We start from the raw sequence: 17834 nt of genomic DNA on the forward strand, positions 1-17834 counted from the left end.
AAAAGCTGTCATCCATAGTGGAATATAACAAATCTAATCTCCTGGTGACAGTGCACATGGTTGGACACCAGGTCCTGGAAATAAGTTGCCTGGCAGTTGAGCTATTTGTGATTGGGAATATTTTTGGTAAACATTATCTATCATCTTGACACTGCTTTATAGCTTCACACATTCCCCAGAGGCAGAAAAGTGTTCTGGAGTGGTCTTAGGACCTCAGGACCACATGACCTGTGAAGGCTTGATGTGTTACACAGCTGCAGCAAAGAGTGAGAAAGCAGCAGGCTTCTCTTTTTCACACCTCTGTGTAGCTCACAAAACACTGTAGACTGTCTCTCAGGCCACAGGAAAGGCACTTTGTGCCCTAAAGCTTGTTCACCAGCTCTCCCAACTATACAACTGGTCCCATAAAAGATATCACAGAAATCCTTACCTTTAGGACACTGTGGTTACCTTTAGGACATTGTAGTAATGGTTGAGGAGAATGCATGCTTTTTCTGATGCAGTCTATGTAGTGTTAACCCAGAGCAGCTGAAGCAGAGAGAAGGGGGAAATGGTGCAGATGAAAGGATGGATGCAATATTTGCTAAACCTCTGCTCATACCAATGAACCTTTGTCTCAGGAACAGTGTACCATTAAAATGCACTCTGGGTCTTTATGAGGGAGGTGGGGGTATAAAGACAGAGACAATGCTGGGCAACATAGTGTTACCTGCTACAAAGAAAACATACTTGTAAGTAAAAGCTAAATGCAAAAAAAATTGTCTATGTAAAATTATTGGCATCACTGTGAAGCCTACTATGTATTTCTGGAACACAAACTATACTGTTGTTTTCTCTGTCTGTTCCTGTTAGGATAAATGGAGGACAGATGCTGATAACATTTGCAGACAGCAAGTCAGCTCTTAATGTTTTGGATATAGATGGCATCAAGGTACAACTATATCATGTTTGTTTTAATGAATTTGCATGCATTGTATGTAAAGGTGGGTTTCTAAGATTATAGTGAGGCACTATAAATTGGTAGTTTTGTTTTCAAGGAAACTGAAGACTTCCAGTGCTCATGGATCCCATAGCCATGAGGCTTAGCATTTTGCAGATTGTCCTTTATTAGGAAGACAGGACATTGCTTCTTATGGAGCTCCCTCAGAAACAAAGTTCTGGAGCCAGTCTGCGATATCGCTACAGAACATGTGGACTTTATGACTATTTAGTCATTTGAAGTAGTACTCTGGGGAACACCTTTGCCAAGTCCTCTTTATGCTTCTTTAATATAGTACAAAACCTCTTTGGCATCAAGCATCATGGTGCCATTGTGATTTGAGTATGAAATGGATCAGTAGCAACAATTCTAATCTACTTCATGACATATTTCCATAAAGACTGTAGCTGCATTTTTTTGTTAGCTGGGCATTTAGTTTTCATTTGGTTTGCTTTGTTTTTTTTCTGGTAGTTGGGGTGCTCCTTTATCATTAGTTATCAGACTACAAGGTCTCGGGTGAGATTTCCAAAATGTTTGCATGAACACACGCTTTGTGCTTCAAGACACTGAAGCAGTTTTGAAAATTCCATCTCTGTAGTCATTTTAAAAGCTGTATAGTATCATTTCTCTGATATTTTATATTTTGCTCTCAGATGATAAATAATGTGCTGAGCCACTAGAAATTGCAAGGTTTATGTCAACACAAATGCTTTGAAGAAAGGCAGCCACAATGTAAGTGTGTGCCCAATAAAAAACAGAGTTCTTCAGTCAATACATGGAAGGTTAATTCGTAAGACTAGAGGATGGTCTTTTTCCTGATGATGCTAGGGGAAATGCTTCCTTTTCATTGAGCTTCTGAAGTAAATATGAGGCCATCTAGATTTCTGCATTATTCTTATTTCCTTAAAAATGAAACAATTCCTTCTTGGCTTTAGGTTAAAGGTAGAGCTGTGAAGATCCGGCCCAAGACTAAAGATTGGCTGAAGGGTCTTCAGGAGGAAATCACTCGAAAACGAGACAGTTTTGTACCCATGTCACCTACAGCAAACTCCTGTCTGTTAGAGGAAAACTTTGACTTCTCAAGTCTAGACTACGAATCAGAAGGTCAGCAGCACAATTATAGTCTGAGTTAAGAGAATTCAGCTTTCTCATTTTGTGGGAGGGGACACAGACCTGTATGATTTCTAATGAAACAATAACTCTAAACAACACATTCATAGCTAAAACCCTCACCCTGCATTGTATCACACAGAGCCTTGATGATGAGAGAGGATATCACCTGGCCACATGTGCTCAGTGTTATAATATGAACTATCAAAGTCACTGTACATTAGAACGATCCCTATACAAAACAAAGAACAGTGAAAACGTGTAATCAGTTAGAAGTTTGCTCAGCTTTAACTCTCCTGCATAGTAAAATCATTTTAATTGAAGTAAAAAGAAAGAGAGACTGTGCCTTTCATAATATCTATGGCCAAATCTTTTTCAGGTGATATATTAGATGATGAGGAGGAGTATTTGGATGATGTGCTGCCTCAGCATCTAGTAACAGAGATATCAGAAGACTTTCCTGAGGGCCCTGAACATTTTGCCTCTGTAGTACTTTCAAACAAATCTCTGATGCTGACGGGAAGGAATTCACATCTGTGTAAAGGTAACTCACATGGCTTCTTTAAAGCAGGCCTGAAAGATTATTTTCTTGTTTCTCTCTATGGGCATTGCCCTGTTGACCTGTTACATCATCTCTTGTGTTTAACCTGTAAGCCCTCCAGGGTGGAGACCACCTTTCTGTTGTGTATTCAAATAGCATCGGGGACAATGGAACCATGGTCCTTGATTGAGACTCCCAAGCACTATGGCAATACAAGTAGTAGTTAATAAAGCTTTAGTCTGAACTTTTCTGTATGCCAGGAGTGGCCAACCTGCAGATTGCAAGCTGCAAGGTAGCTCCCGGGCAGTTTATATGTATGTGGCTCCTAAAAAAAGTAATTTAATGACAAATTATGTGAATTTTAGCACTGTACTCATGTTATGGACTCCGGGGTATTTATCTCACAAGTTATATGTCCTGAAGCTCTTGACCGTGTCAAAGTTTTAGTTTGTGCCGAGAAGGGGTTAGGAACTTTAGCCACCTTTGCTCTGTCCTGTTTGGGACAGGGTAGCTGTGCCTCAAAGGGGTGCCTTGCTATCTGTATTACATATTAGACAGAGGTAGGCTTACTGCCATTTTTAAATTGGTCTTGTATCACATAGAACTAAAGCATACTCCACAGAATTGTCCCTATTGTCCTTTATGTTCTTGTTAATGGTGGCCTGATCTGGGAGGCATTTGACAGGTTTCCTTTAACTTTAGTGGGCTTTAGAACAGGCCCTAATGCAATAGGCATGGCTAACAGTCAGGGAAGATCCACAATGGGCAGGAAGTGTGATTGCCCCAGGTCACCATTTGCTCTGGGACTATCAAATATGTACCTACTCATGTGTCCCACATCCAGGGCAAGGGGGAACCTCAAGACTTTTCTCCATCTCTACAAAGACCTATGTACCCCACAACAGCCAATAGAATCTGCACTTTCCAGAAAAAATGGAAATATAGTCAATGAACTCTTGCAAAGGAGTTCCTGTCACCTCAAAGACTAGCCAACCTCTTTGCCCTGCTTCACTCCCATTTTACTTATTTGGGGCAATTTTGAGGCTCAGTCACCCTCTGACGTTAAGCATGGTGAGCTTTAAAATCCTGCGCATTGCCCAAGATAACTACAGTGTTACCTTGGATATGTGCAGTATTCTTCCTTCATAGTGTTGGGATCCTAAAGCTATTGACATAACTTGGTAAATTTATCTTAGTGACTGATTTAAAGGATAACCATCCTGATGTAAAATTACAGATGCTCTGTGTCTGTTTGCTTTTGGAGTGATCACCTTAGGCAGCGTCGCAAATGTGCAGTATTTTTCTTCCTGTCCATCTGTTTTGTTGTAATGTTATAATGCAATAAGTCTTTAAAATGAACCATATGAAGCTATGAAAACACTGGTCTCAATTACATCTGGACCTAGCCTTGCTGGTAATGCTGCTCTCCTGGATTGTGATCTGGCTTCACTTTAGTGGCCAAGCACAGTAAGACTGGGCCAGAAGTTGAACACTTCAGTGCAGCAGTAAACAGTCTGGTCATTGCCTCTCTTCTGTCCCCCTCTTTACTATTCATTTGAAGAGGATGATCTTTCAGCTACAGAGGCATGGTCTGTCTTCCAGTATAAAATGGGAGTTTTAATCTATGCTAAAGACAGTCAGAAAGAGTTAATAAAAATCAAATGAAATTCATAACTTCATGCTGACCAGGGCTCTAAGTGCTCAGTGATTTATAGCTCTCTTCACTTATCTTGAGTGCAGCTTGGTCAGTCCTAGTGACCTGACCTAGAGCCAAGAAATAGCCTCAATGTATTAAATGCCATCAAACCAGACATTTCACATTGCACGGGGAGTTGTCCTGGTCAGCGTGCAGGTGATTCATTAAACCACAGGGAACCACAGTAATTCTTTTCAACCATACAAAGGCACACTTGACTAACTCATGAAGTAAACAAAGCACAGTTTGATGGGAAGGTGGTTGCAGCTGGGGCTTTGTGGGTCCCGACTCTCTCCAAATCCAGGCTGGCTACACATTACATGTGGGTTGAAAGCCTCTGACATTTCAAAGGTCTCCCAAGTATGCTTGTGCTGCTCCTAATGCAGTGGATGCCAACAGTATACAAGTACTATGGAAACAGATGGAAACCAAAGCAACAGTGGAAGCACCAGTGCAGTCTGTGTTTTTGAGGTCAGCAAAGGCACAGCCTGATCTCACTTAAGCCTGCCCAATAAAAAGTATTGGCCATCATCTTATTTTTGCTGAGTGATTGTCTTGCCTGAAGATTATTGCCAAAATTCCCCACCATGCCTTTTGTCCTCAGTCACGGTACTGGTACATACCTCTGTCTTCCCCAGGCAAGCCCTTCCTTATTCAGGTCTTGGCTCTGAACATCTGGCAAGATAGCACAGCTTCCCAGCCGTGTCGCTGAGGCTGCTCTCTGGTATTGCATGGGTACAAGAAATCACGAGGAAGCTCAATATTCCCTGCAGAGCAGGGCTCTGTAAAACAAAAGGAGGTTAGGTTTGTGCAGAAATGCCTGAAGAGAGAGCACTTTCTGCTTTGTTTCTTCCCCTCCTCTCCTCCCCCCACATCTGCAGCCAGCAAAGGCAAAACTGAACCAGATGCCCCTTGAAGACCAAAAGCTTTTGGGACTGGCTGCCTGACTGGGCAAGAAAGAAAAACAGGGAAAGTGAAATGAAAGCTCCTGCTTCTGCTAGCTGTTCCCTGCAGGACAAAGTCAGTTTCTGCTTCTGACCTTTCTAGCTGTCAAAGAGAGGCCAAGGCGGGATGAAAGATGGTCTAATAGGCCAGGCGTTGATAGCAGAGTCCAAGGACATAAAGCAGAGGCAGACATGCTAGGCCCAAAGCACTGCTAAAAAGCACAGAGCCAAAAAACAGACAGTTGTTCTCTTCCATGTTAGCCACGAGACTGGCCTGCTTCTGTGCCAGAGAAAGCTCTGTCACCACTTAGCAAGTGGGGCAAGTTTGCCTTTCCTGAGAGCATGACTGCCTTCAGGTGCTTGGGAAAGGCCATAGGAACTGGCCTGTGACTAGTCCTCATTACCAGGGATCCTAGTTTTCTCTGATTTAAAAAAAAAAAAATCCCCAATTTTTGGTTTAAAAAAGTAACCCAAAATTCACATTTTTCCATGATTAAAACAAAACACCACTATATAGCTATCTGTATATTAGTGGTGTTTCATTTCAGTCACAGAAAAATGTGGATTTTGGATTACTTTTTTAACCTGAAAATTGGGGATTTTTTTTTATCAGAGAAAACCAGGATCCCTGCAGTCATCACTAACGGCTCATCAGAGTGTGCGAATCACAGTGTATCAGTGTGGCTGGCTCTTGGGAGCTGGCAGTGTGCTATAGTGGCACTAAAGGCTTTGCCTAGAGGGCACCCAGGCTAGTAGGGTGAACAACCCTGAAGTCAGAGGTGGGTTGTTTCAGCTTGAGCTATTAATGGCACTAGTTACAGTGACAGGAACATATTTGAGAAGAGGAGTGGGGGGGTTTCTAAGGTGGAGAGTGTGCTGCCTGGGGCAAGCATCACAGAAAGAAACAGAGAGATGAAAGAGGGGCGTCATACTGGCTTGTTAAGGTGGAGCCTTCTAGTTGGGTAACCATGTCTTGCATCTGAATCACAGTTCTCTTTTTCCTGACCCTTCAAGTTAGGTCATCTCTACCATAGTTTTTCAGATGGTTAAAAAACAGCCTTTTCTTGTTATGAACTGTCCCCTAGACGATGCTGACTTGGCTGAATTAAAGCAGGAGTTGGAAGAGGGTGGGGATTTCCGGCATCGTTCTCCCATCAGATCTCTGTCTGTTCCAAACAGGCTTCGCCCACCACCGCCCCCACAGCGCCCTCCCCCTCCTGGTAAGATTTCACGTTCTTTTTTAAAGTCACCCCTCTGTCAGCACAACCCAGTGGCCACACTGTTGCTGCCAGTGTCAAACCAATGAATACGCAGGCCCGTGTTTTTTTATTTTTAAGACAAGCGGCATATTTGCCTTCACTTTCTGCATTTCCCCCCTGGAGGTGGCTGCAGTACGATGACAGGTGAAATAGGCTGGAATGAAAGGTATGCTTGAAATGAAAGTCCTTTCTTAGCTTTAATCAAATCCTAATGGCATACAAAGTTCCTTACCAATGCATTGGCTTCCTGGGGGCTAGTATTTATTAGGTATCCTCATATTTATTCTCAGTGATTTAATGTTTTAAGAAAATGATCTGTTGGGCATTTCCCATGGCACTTGCTAGTTTTAACTTTAGTGCGCACTATTCCTATTGGATATTTTAAAAGGATTTTGTGCTGTCTGATCTTACCCTTTTCCACTTGGCAGGGAACGTTTTCACCCCCTTCTCCATGTTTGGAATAAAACTGAATGAAACAGAGCTTTTCTTGTCTTCTTGGTGTTAAGTTAGGTCATTCTAGGGTGAGAGGTTCTTTCATTCTCTGTTTAAAACGAGGTACACACTTCATCCCATTACAGAGAAAGCACCACACTGGCTCCCAAGTTTGAAAATTCATTCATGTTCTCCTTGCAGCTGGAACATCTGTCAAAAAATCACCATCTGACAGTCCCACCTCTTCAAGAGGACACTCCCTATGCTCCATCTTGGCAACAGCAAAACTTCTCCCAGGGGCACCTCAGCAACCAGTGAGTCCTCCATCATCACAGCTCCAAACACCTCAGTTAGAAGGGGATGATCTGCTAAAGATAGTCTGATCACACCAGCCAGCAGGTGATGTAACTTAAGGCAGGTGGGCTGAGCAAAGCAGCAAAGGTGGAGTTTTGGGATGACCCAGAAACTCTGAGATAGAATCAGAGACCCCAGAGAAAGCATGTTGCACATGCATATGCACACCACATGCAGGCCACATGCTGTTAAAATGATGGGTTCCTTCACAACTTGAAGATTCATACATTACAAAAACCAAACATTCCTGTCCTTAAAATGCTTATACTACCTGCTACTAGCTGGATTTAGTCACTGCAACCTTTTGCCAGTGGCTTCTCTTTTGTGCAGACATTTAGCCTCTATAGACAAGACACGGCACCCCTGCAAATCATCCAACAGAGAGGCCACAGCAGGTGGGGGCTGTGAGGCCAGCTGGCCCAAATTAACTTGTTATTGTACTGAAATCCCAATGGTTCAGATGGCTGGGGAAGTAGAGGGTGAGCATGGTTAAAACCCATACAGGACAGGTAAGTTTTATATCACTTACAACTGATGCAGCCTGAGTTTGGCATGATGAAGTTGTACTTCAATACTGTATTTTTCACATACAACATGCACCCCCCCCCAATCAGACTCCCAAAATTGGGGTGCATGTATCAAGCAGGGAAGCTGATTTTCTGTGCCAAAAAGAAAAACACCCTGCTTTGATCCCTGGTCCACGGCACACTACAGTGCACAGCTTGCAGATCTGAGGGTTGCCCCGGAACCATTGTTTTCCAGCAGGATGACTCTAATTCTTTTTCCTCTCTTTATTCTCATAAGCCCAAAGTCCGGACTGGAATAAGCAAGCCTTATAATGTCAAGCAGATCAAAACCACCACAGCTCAGGAAGCAGAAGAAGCTATTAGATGTCTAATGGAAGCAAAAGGAGGTGAGCAGAGCTATCCAACAGGAATTTAAAATCACCAAAGAACAAAAACTCCAGGTTTATTCCATCCTCCCTCAACTACCACCCAGATAAGAGACTCATTTCCTTTCAAAAGCTGAAATCAAACAAAAAACCCTGCCTTTGGGTTATAGTGAGATTTCCCTTGGAAGGGTTATTGTCTGTTTCAATAACATGAGCCTTTTTGGTTTCAAGGTGATTTAGTTATTTCTGTATAAAGTGACCTGATCTACTCTTTAAAATATCTCCTTGCAGTATCTGTAGATAAGAACACCTTAGATATGTATAGTTGAATGCCAGTGAGCCAAACTAATCAGGTCCCACCCCTTTGTGGTTAGGAAGATGTGGAGGTCTTGCTGGTTGCCAGATGGGGCCAGGAAGGAATTTTTCCCCCCTCCTGTTACTACAGGTGTCAAGGGTATTTTTTTCATCTTCATCAGAAACATTGGGTGTCGGCTGCAGCCAAGGCTGGGGATTTTCTGCCAATCCCTCTGCTGGGACTAAAGCCCCAATGTTCCCGGTCAGCATTTCACCCTGTCCAGTTCAGACCAATCACCGCATCTTGGGGTCAAGAAGGATTTTGTCCCATGGTCAGATTGGGTTGGACTGCAAGGGTTTTTGCTTCCTGTAAGGGGGACATAGGGGACATGGCCCTCTTCTTTGGATCTCTCAAGTGTATTTTAACAGCCCTTGCAGCAGTGGGACATTGGCAATGCCCATCTCCCCTGCATTACCTGTGGCAGGGAGAGCGTTCTTGATGTTTTTGGCAACATGCCTAGTAATTGCAAAGCAAGGTTATGTAGTTTTAGGAGTAGGATAGACAAGCACTTGTATGGGGAGGTTTGGATAGGGAGGTGGATAGAGATGATCCTGCCTTCAGCAAGGGCCTGAGCAAGTGACTGCCTCAGATCCCTCCCAGCCTTACTTCTCTGTTATTCTAGGCAATCAATAACTGTATACTCTAACTGTGACCTCTACATGCTCCTATAGGTAACAGTCACAACTGATATGCACTCCTGAGTTGTTATGCTCCCCATTCCCTTTTGATGTCTGGAAAGAAACTGCACTGTAGAAACAACATGTGATTGATTGGGACACAGTTGTTTCATGTTTGCTGTCTTTAAGTCCAGCTGTCCTCAGAGAAATGGCTGGGTACCAGTGGCACCTTCCTCCTCAACAGCTGCATTACCTGCAACTTGGAATTCACAGAGGGGTTTAAATCACAGGATTATTCACTGTGCCAGGCAGCAGTGCAAAGCCAGCACACCCTTAAGGGAGCTCACGCAGCAACTAAAGTATTAACTAAGTCCTTTGCAAGTGAAAGGCTTCCATTGCTGAGGAAGCATAAACCAGAAGGATTCCAGCATGACTCCCAGATCCTGTCCTCCATATGCATTGCTGGCAGTGAGAATTTCCCCATTTGTAAAACTGAGCAAATGTAATCTGCAGTCACTGAGAGACCACTGTCGTGGAACCTTGTGATGCTGCTGGCATGTGGACTGGTCAGAACAGGGTTGTCATTTAAGTTAAAAGAAGTCTTTTTTATTTTGCCTGGGCTTGGATAAGAGAACTAAATTGTCTGGCTTCACTTTAGGATTTTCATGCTCTACAACCACTTACCTCTTACACAGGGCTTTTCATCCATAGATCTCCACATGCTTTCGAATTATCTCCTGCAGAAGCTAAGGCACAAGGAGAAGCTGTTTGCTCAGTGTCACCTACCAAGGTTGGGGCAGACTCTGGTATTGAGCCTAGCTCTCCCGAGCTGCAACATCTTAAGTGCTACAACACACACCAGCATAACACAATGTGTGGGCTTGAAGTACTGTGGGCAGGGACACACAAGCTTTTTGCTAACTGGTTTCATGAATTTAAACCTCCTATTGATGTGCATGGTAAAGTTACACATTAATTTCCAAAACTTTCATCTTCAGACTGAAGAACAAGCCTTTAATAGTGAGGGGACACACACACACACACACACATATCAAAGAAAAAGCTCTTCATGCTACACTCCAGACGGCTTCAAACAACTGGCTGTCTTTTTTTCCATTTCAGGAGTACAAGAGGAAGCACTGAAGCCTGTTCCACTAAGAACCCAAACTGTCATTAAACCAAAACCCCTTCCCAGCATTGCAAAGTCAGCATCCTTTCAGGGGTCACAACCAGGACCAGCACTGGTGCCCCATCGCCCACCACCCAAAGTTCCAACTGCTAAGAAGCCAGTGTCTCTGCAAAGGACAGGAGTCAAATCGGAAAATGTAAGACAGCTGCAGCAGAGCTCATCCCGCTTTTTGTTATGCACAGGAGAGGGAGGCTGTTTAACAGTTTGCATGAAGTCCTGTCATTTGAGCTCAAACTGATTCTTGCCAGATGTTGCCAAACTGTCATTGCATATTGCAGTCACTGTGACCTAGATACACAATAAATGAACCCCATATAAAAGAGATATTCATAGACCAGCATCAGGCACTTCGACAAGCTGTCACTAAATGGAGCTACCCTTATTAAGCTCTTCCTCAGTCCATCCCCCTCTTTTTGTTGCTGTCCTCTCTGACATTACATCACCTCTGCATTTCCCTATTTTATTTTCAGAGGTAATCCATTAGGATCCAGCTCCCAAAGCAGTGACTCCTCATTCCTGTGTTCATTTCTAGATTTTGCTCTACTGATCACACCACATCTGGAAACACCCCATAAGTGCATTTCTTTCAGACAGACCAGGAGGAAATTCTCAGTCTGTTAAAATAGTGAGATTTAGGGGGGTTTTGAGGCATATGAAGAATCTTATCTTAATAGTTCTCACCTCTATGCAAAGTGAAGACAAAGGTGCTTGGAAATCTTCGGAGGATTTTTGGCAGAAGGTGCTTTCAAAATAAAGCTCTCACAACTAATTTTGTTCTTGTGTAAGGAAAAGGGTCCCTTTCAAAACAAGACTCTGTGGGTTGGGTCTGAACCCTGAACAACAGGGGATAGGAAACCAGGGCTACTGTCCCATGGCAAATACCCTAAACATGAGGCTAGAGTTTCCCAGCAAGTGCTCTAGGAGCTATGAGGCTTTTATACAAGCGGCAGGTTCCCCAGCCACCACCTTTTTAAAAGGAAGAAGAGAGTTGCTCTTAGTCTTTTGAAAGGGTGGGTTTGCCCTCTGAGCTGTGGGCCCCCTGTGGGTGGCAGCACCTCCTAGAAACCCTGACTGAGGTACCTAGGAGATGGGATGTAAACACTTATCCCTATCCCTGGTAGTTCCCTGTTAACTAGTTGTAGGGACCCACTCGCTGACTATGCTGCCCTGAAGCTCTTTGCCTCACGTATTGGCCATTCTGGATTTAACTGTCCCCATGCACCATATAAGGAGCCTGGGCTCCAGGGTTTATTGAAGCTGCTGCATAGGCTAGCTGTACCCCAGACCTGCACCTGTAAAATAGCATAAAAGGGGATAAAACATGCCCACTCACCTCACAGCATTGTTGAGAGGACTATTAAAGCATGAGAGTGTGCCCTGATGCCACACTAATTAAGACAGTATAAATACTATAGGTTGGTACAGGGGTCAGCAACCCCCAGGACGTGTGCCAGAACATGGTACATGGGGTCATTTTGTTTGACACACCACAGCTGACCTACGCCCCAGGCAGCTGCCACCAGCCACAGAGCCCAGGCTGTTTGCAGCAGGCAGGTGGGAGGCTGCAAGCCCTGCTGCAAGCAGTCCAGTGTCTGTGGCAGGCAGCAGCTGCCCACTGGCAGGCAGCTGCACCAGGCTCCAGAACCCCAACCAGGCTGTGTGGTGACTGCAGCTGCATGCGTGCCTTGGGGGAGACAGCTGAGAAAGGCCCTGGGCAGCACAACCCCAGTCCCTCCCCCACCATCCGCTCCAAGGTGTGTGTGCAGCTGCTGCCACCACAGAGCTGGTGCTAGGGCTGTAGAGCCTGGTGCAGTTATTTGCAGCCTCCTAGCTGCCTGCCACAGTCGGCATGGGCTCTGGGCAGTTGCAGCAGGTAGGCTGCAAACACCCACACCAGGGTCCAGAGCCCAAGCACCAGCTCCGTAGCAGTAGCAGATGCACACATGACTCGGGGTGCATGGCAGGGAAGGGGCTGGGGCAGCACAACCCTGGCTCCTCCTGTGCCATCCACCCGGAGGCACGCGTGCACCCACATCCAGCATTGAGAATCAGGCCCCTCGCGGCTCTCCCACCGTCTGCCTCTGGCACATCAAGTTGAGGTGGGTCAAGTTTGGGGTGTTTTTGGCCAATCCAGCCAAAAGTGCTGCCAACCCCTGGACTGGTAGATTCCTTCACAATCTTCTCTCTGGCCCACTGCCAGAAAGTTAGTCTTTAGGCTCCTATTTCACCTCACACTGAAGGATACCATACAGCATCCCCTAAGAGATGGAATTCAAACAGCTTTCCACTGCACACAGCCACAGAGAAAAAAAAGAAGTGGAAACGAAACAGACATCCCCTTTCCCCTATGCATACATTTTAAGGAACAGTCTTGTTTCCCCATGTCCCCATCAACCAAGCATTGTTGAAAGAGCACAGAGAGAAGCTTCCGGTATTTCAAGGTTAGTTATGTGAAAGCACCTACACTACTATAAAGGGATCTCCCCCCTTCCCCATTTCTACCCAAGGAGGAAACGCATCGAGTCAAATACAGCAATGTAATAGCAAAGGAGAACTATCCTGAATTCAATGTAAGATGCATTTCGAATCACATTACAACATCTGAGTTCATGCCCTTCTATGCAGCAGGAGACTAGTTAAGAGTTAAAGTGGTTTCACTTAGCAACATCGAGACTGGGAAGTCTGAAATAATAGCTATCCTGATGTAATTAGCTGGAACTAAAGTAATTTGGGCTTGAGGTTTTATCTAAGAGGGATATGTGGTATTGAAAAAAGTGATAAACTCCACATCGAGAATGTATTTTTAGATTTAAACCCTAGCATCAGAATTACGAGGAGCCACTGATGCACTCTCTGGGTTAGATGAAACTAATTGCCCTTAAGCCTCACATATCTTGAGACCCATGAGGGCCTGTGCTAATGCCCATTAATTCAGCCTTACTTATGATTTAGCACTTCAATAGTAGAGCCAGTAAAAGGATCTGACATTTAGAGTGCATCAGAATTGTAGGGACTAAAGATCTGGCCCCCAAGCAAAACTTAACATGAAAGAGAATGGTCACAAAGGGATGTATTTTTAACACAGAGTGAACAGGACATACGTTCCTAATTCCCCACATAAAACATTAAATACTGGTACGCTAGAGTGATGCTGAAGAAGAGAACTGAGCAGCATCTGTTCTAAAGCAGTTGCTGTTTTGCCTGCTCTGGGTCCATATCTTTTTCAGTGTCTTCAACCTCCCCTGCTTCCCCCAGTAAGTCACTCAGTAGAACTCAGGTCTTTTCTACTGCACTCCCTGTTGGATTAACCTCCCAACCCCAGGGCAGGTCTCATGCTGTCACCAAGCCTGAATTTAAAACACTGCTCTTTCTTTTGTTCTCCATTCTCAGACCATGTCTCCAGAAGAGCAGTCTGACCAGCAGACAAACCACCCTCCCTTTGGCTTGCCAGATCCTTGTCTCGAAGCCAGCACCATCACAAGCCCCACAAGAGTCACTCCAGTCCCTAAGCCAAGAACAACACAGCCTGGGAAAATTCTTCAGAGAAGGAAGAGCAGTGAGAGGCCACCTCCCTCGCCAGACAGTCTGGAGGCAGACATGCTGCATTCACCCAACTCCTCCTTTGCCCCGAAGATCCCACCAAGAAGGAAGAAGTCTGCCCCTGCTGCTATCCACCTGCACGTGCTCCAGAGTAGTAACAGTCTGCTTCTCAGGGGCTTATCACTCAATTTCAACAACAACAACAGTCCTTCTGCCATCCAGGATTCAGACATCCTCTCTCCCAGGCAGTCCGATTTTTCAGCCCTGATGGCCATGGCCAGCCCTCAAAACGATGGCACCAAGTGTGTGACACCAACACCTTCAGACTTGATTGCTGACCTACAGGGCCCTCCTGCCACAAGCAGTCAGCAGCCACCACTCTTAGACACCAGCTCCCTTACAGAGGATACCAATCTTCTGGACCTGGACACTGATTTTCCCTGTCCTCATCCCACACCATCTGTACCAAGTACTCCTCCAGTCCACACTCCCAAAGATCTGAAACTCCCCGGCTCAGATTTCAGTCACTGGGTTACGTTTAGTGATGATGAAGATAAGGGCACATTAGCAGAGACGCTGAACACACTGCTTGTCTTAGAACAAAATGGAAATACCTTGAAGAACAGGAATACAAATTGAGAGTTGAGATTTTTTTCCTCTTATAGAAACCTTAGGTACAAATACAACTCTCTTTGCATACAGAGGTCTACTTTAAGAATTCTCGAGTGTGGCAAAACCACGTTTTAAATGAGTTTTGCATTTAAAGAAAGAATACTCCCCCAGGAAATAAACCAAGTGCATAACATCTAGCAGTACTGTACAGCTTGCTAAAATACTTTATCCTAAATTATTTTTTTATTCAGCTGAAAAATTATTATATCAGGTACAGATAATATTTAAGAGCATGCAATGAGGCAAATGAGGCATGAAAAGCCCTCAAGAAAAACATTTACAGGTGTAATTTATAATCCACACAATTTCTATCATTTTAAGTAAGCCTTAGTATAAATAATTATATTGCTATAGTTATTGCAGAGTAAGTGTATCCTCATGGAGAGCTTCACTGATGTAACTATATGAATATATTCATATCAGAGTAATATATGTTCCTGCGTAGATATGCCCTAAAATGCATCTTTCTTGTGGTCTTTAACTGGATACAAGGTTTGGAATCTCTTAGTATTTATCCCACTAGCCAAACTCCTCCACCCTTTTGTGTTAGGTGAGTGGTCAGGAGGTTGCAGAGTAGATGCCCTCTTTTGAAGGAAATTCTCGTTCTTAATCTAAAACATCCAAATGCACCTACAGGGGATTAGGACGGATCCCATGCAAGTGTATGAACTACTAATAGTTATACCTCAGGCAGCTATTCTGCAAGGGCATGGTTTCTTTTAATGTGAGGTATGTTCATATTTAAAAGCGACCTCCGGTTATTTCCTTTTCCATTTGGAAAACACCCATTCTGAACTGGTTCTGTTCAGCCCCTTCATATTCTAAATAGCTAACGGACCAAACAGCACAGAGGACAAGTGGTTGGCACTTTGGGAAGGACCACGCATGTGAAAGGCTAGCAGGTGCATTCCAGTGGCCTTTACTTACTGTGCACAGAGTCACAGGTGAGAGAAGGGGCAGGGCCCAGCTGGTTACAAAGGACGTAAGCATGTAACTTCTTATCCTGAAAGATTATGCACTAGTCACAGTCTTGCTCCCTGTGGCAAGGAAGTATCATCTTCATTCTTCACTACTAATGATATAATAAACACCGATAAGTAAAAAATTGGCTTTGTACATGTACATGAGAGCTGTGTTGAGTATTCACTGAGACCGTCAGTTCTGAGAGGCAGGGCACAAATAACAGGGGCAGACCATGCCTTACAGATTATTAAATTTACTTCTGCTGCTGATGGTAAAGATTAATACCGATGCTGAGAAGTTGGGAAGGGACTGTCGTCTCACAAACAAAACTGGTAGAGGGAGTTGTATGTACAACTGTCACCCTCCTACTGACCTCCATATTCACTTCAGCTGATCACTGGTAGAGCAGCCAGCAGCATGGCAGGAGCTAGCTTTCTGACTTCCCTTAATATCATCAGGCATTTTGCAGCTTAAAATTCCTCTCACCCATTTTGAGAAGAGAGACATTGGTAGCTGCATCAAATGAACAGGCAAATCTGATAAACGTGAGCCAAGAACTACATTTCAGTGAGATCCCAAGTGGGGAAATAATCAGGGACCAGAACATAAAACTAGGAACAGGCTTGGGAGTCAAGTTCTACCAGACTTGTCTCTCAAACATAAAGGCAGAGTATTGGTGCAGTGAGCAAGATGTCAGTGTGGAAGAATAAGAGTGCCTGTCATTGCTCATATGCTCAAATACAGTTATTGCTCATATGTTGCCGCATTGCATAAGATTAGCTGTAAAACAAGAGTTTATGGAAAACTGATTGCATTTTATGAGGGGCATTAACGGAATAGTTTGTGAAAGGAAATTCAGAATTCATCCGATTCCTCTCTTAATTAGTGTTTTCTTAGTGATTGATGCTGTGTGAGATCACAGACCAGCCAGGCTGGATAATGCACATTCCACAAGCCTGCCCTTTACCTAAAGATTCTTGCAACACTTGAAAAAGTGAGGGAATAAAAATAGAATACCATAGTTCTAGCTGCAGAAATAATCAGCCTAGGAAAAGCATCATTCCCAGATCTTCCCAATTGTCCTAGATCTTCTTCCAAATGTTGCTTTCTTTTTTTCCCTTATATTTATCCAATGCTCCATTTGGACATTAGTTACTGTGGGGAGCCCACCAGAGGCTATACATTACATCAAGGGAGAAAAGGTCACTGCAGCAACGACATTTCTGATTTGGAGCCAGTCCAACATTCAGGCTTCTCAAAACACCTGAGATTATAGCCACAACATCAAATATGGTCTTCCAATCCCAAAACAGAAATTCAACTGGGGACAAATTTGTGAAGTGTTTACGCTGCCTGTTACAAGTCGGCAATTACAAGTTACACCAGGCTTTTTTCGATTCAGGCATAGTAATTTCACTGAAAGAGGAACAGAGTCCCTTTCAGGGTAGTAATAATTTCAAACAGTTGGCAAAATTGAGAAGTCTGTGGCTTGTGTTTAAACTTTATTTTTGTTGTAAATTATGTCAATTAAAATTTCTTTTCTAAGAAATGTGAATTGGTTTAGTCCATTCTTGGCTGTCTGGGGAACTGTAAAATCGACTGCTTCATTGCTATTAATAGCCTGACTTGCTTAAGTCTTCTCATCTCTGGGGTTGAATTCTAAGCAAAGACATTCGGTAGACAAAGCAGCGCTTCCTTTATCTAATCATTTCTCTCCCCTCCCCCTTCCTTTTCCAAGCACATTTCTTTAAAAGCCTGTCTGTTATTAAAGTGCTCAATTCAACAAACTGAAAGGAAGGTGAGTCACTCCGAAGTAGGATGGCTGCTTTCTTCCCTGGTACATCAAAACATCCCGGCCTACTTTTTGGTTTTGTTTTGTTTTTTAAAGGTAGCACTAGATATTTATGGACATATCTCAGCAGAAAATATTAAGGGCATTAAAAAAATAGAAGATGTTATATTATTATATTCAATATGCTGGTGCAACAAAGAATTTAACAGCCCTGAGATGGCTAATTAATACGTTAATGAAAGAGCTAGTGGGAAAGCCAATTAAAGTAGATTTATACGTGTCAAATAAAACCTGCTTTTTTACTCCACTTGAATAAATGCAGTAACTGGCCTTTACATCTTATGCTTTTAAGTGGTGAGCCGCCCATTCAAGTTAGCGACAGAGATTCAGTCTGGTTTATACAATCAGCAAAAGCATGGACCATTCAGTCACAACAAATCAAGGTGCGGGAAAAGCAACATGCCAGCTGGAAAGGTAAGGCTAAGAAGAGAGACTTGAG

General features: G+C 43.8%; 1 protein-coding gene across 4 annotated transcripts in view; it reads left to right on the plus strand.

Annotated features, from left to right (window-relative positions):
• SYNJ2 (synaptojanin 2) overlaps positions 1-17098 on the plus strand; it is a 110577-nt gene extending 93479 nt beyond the window's left edge. For 3 of the 4 annotated variants that reach the window (XM_014596818.3, XM_019479800.2, XM_019479801.2), the window contains 8 exons: positions 853-931; positions 1915-2083; positions 2469-2633; positions 6356-6490; positions 7163-7275; positions 8120-8228; positions 10302-10504; positions 13759-17098. In XM_014596818.3, coding sequence (XP_014452304.2) covers positions 853-931; positions 1915-2083; positions 2469-2633; positions 6356-6490; positions 7163-7275; positions 8120-8228; positions 10302-10504; positions 13759-14547 — 1762 coding nt within the window. In that variant the 3' untranslated portion in view covers positions 14548-17098. The remainder of the gene's footprint in view (positions 1-852; positions 932-1914; positions 2084-2468; positions 2634-6355; positions 6491-7162; positions 7276-8119; positions 8229-10301; positions 10505-13758) is intronic. The other variant, XM_014596819.3, reaches the window with a different exon arrangement.
• The last annotated feature ends 736 nt before the right edge of the window (positions 17099-17834 follow it).

The sequence above is a fragment of the Alligator mississippiensis genome, chromosome 1 (assembly GCF_030867095.1).
Source record: "Alligator mississippiensis isolate rAllMis1 chromosome 1, rAllMis1, whole genome shotgun sequence".
Taxonomy (NCBI): domain Eukaryota; kingdom Metazoa; phylum Chordata; order Crocodylia; family Alligatoridae; genus Alligator; species Alligator mississippiensis.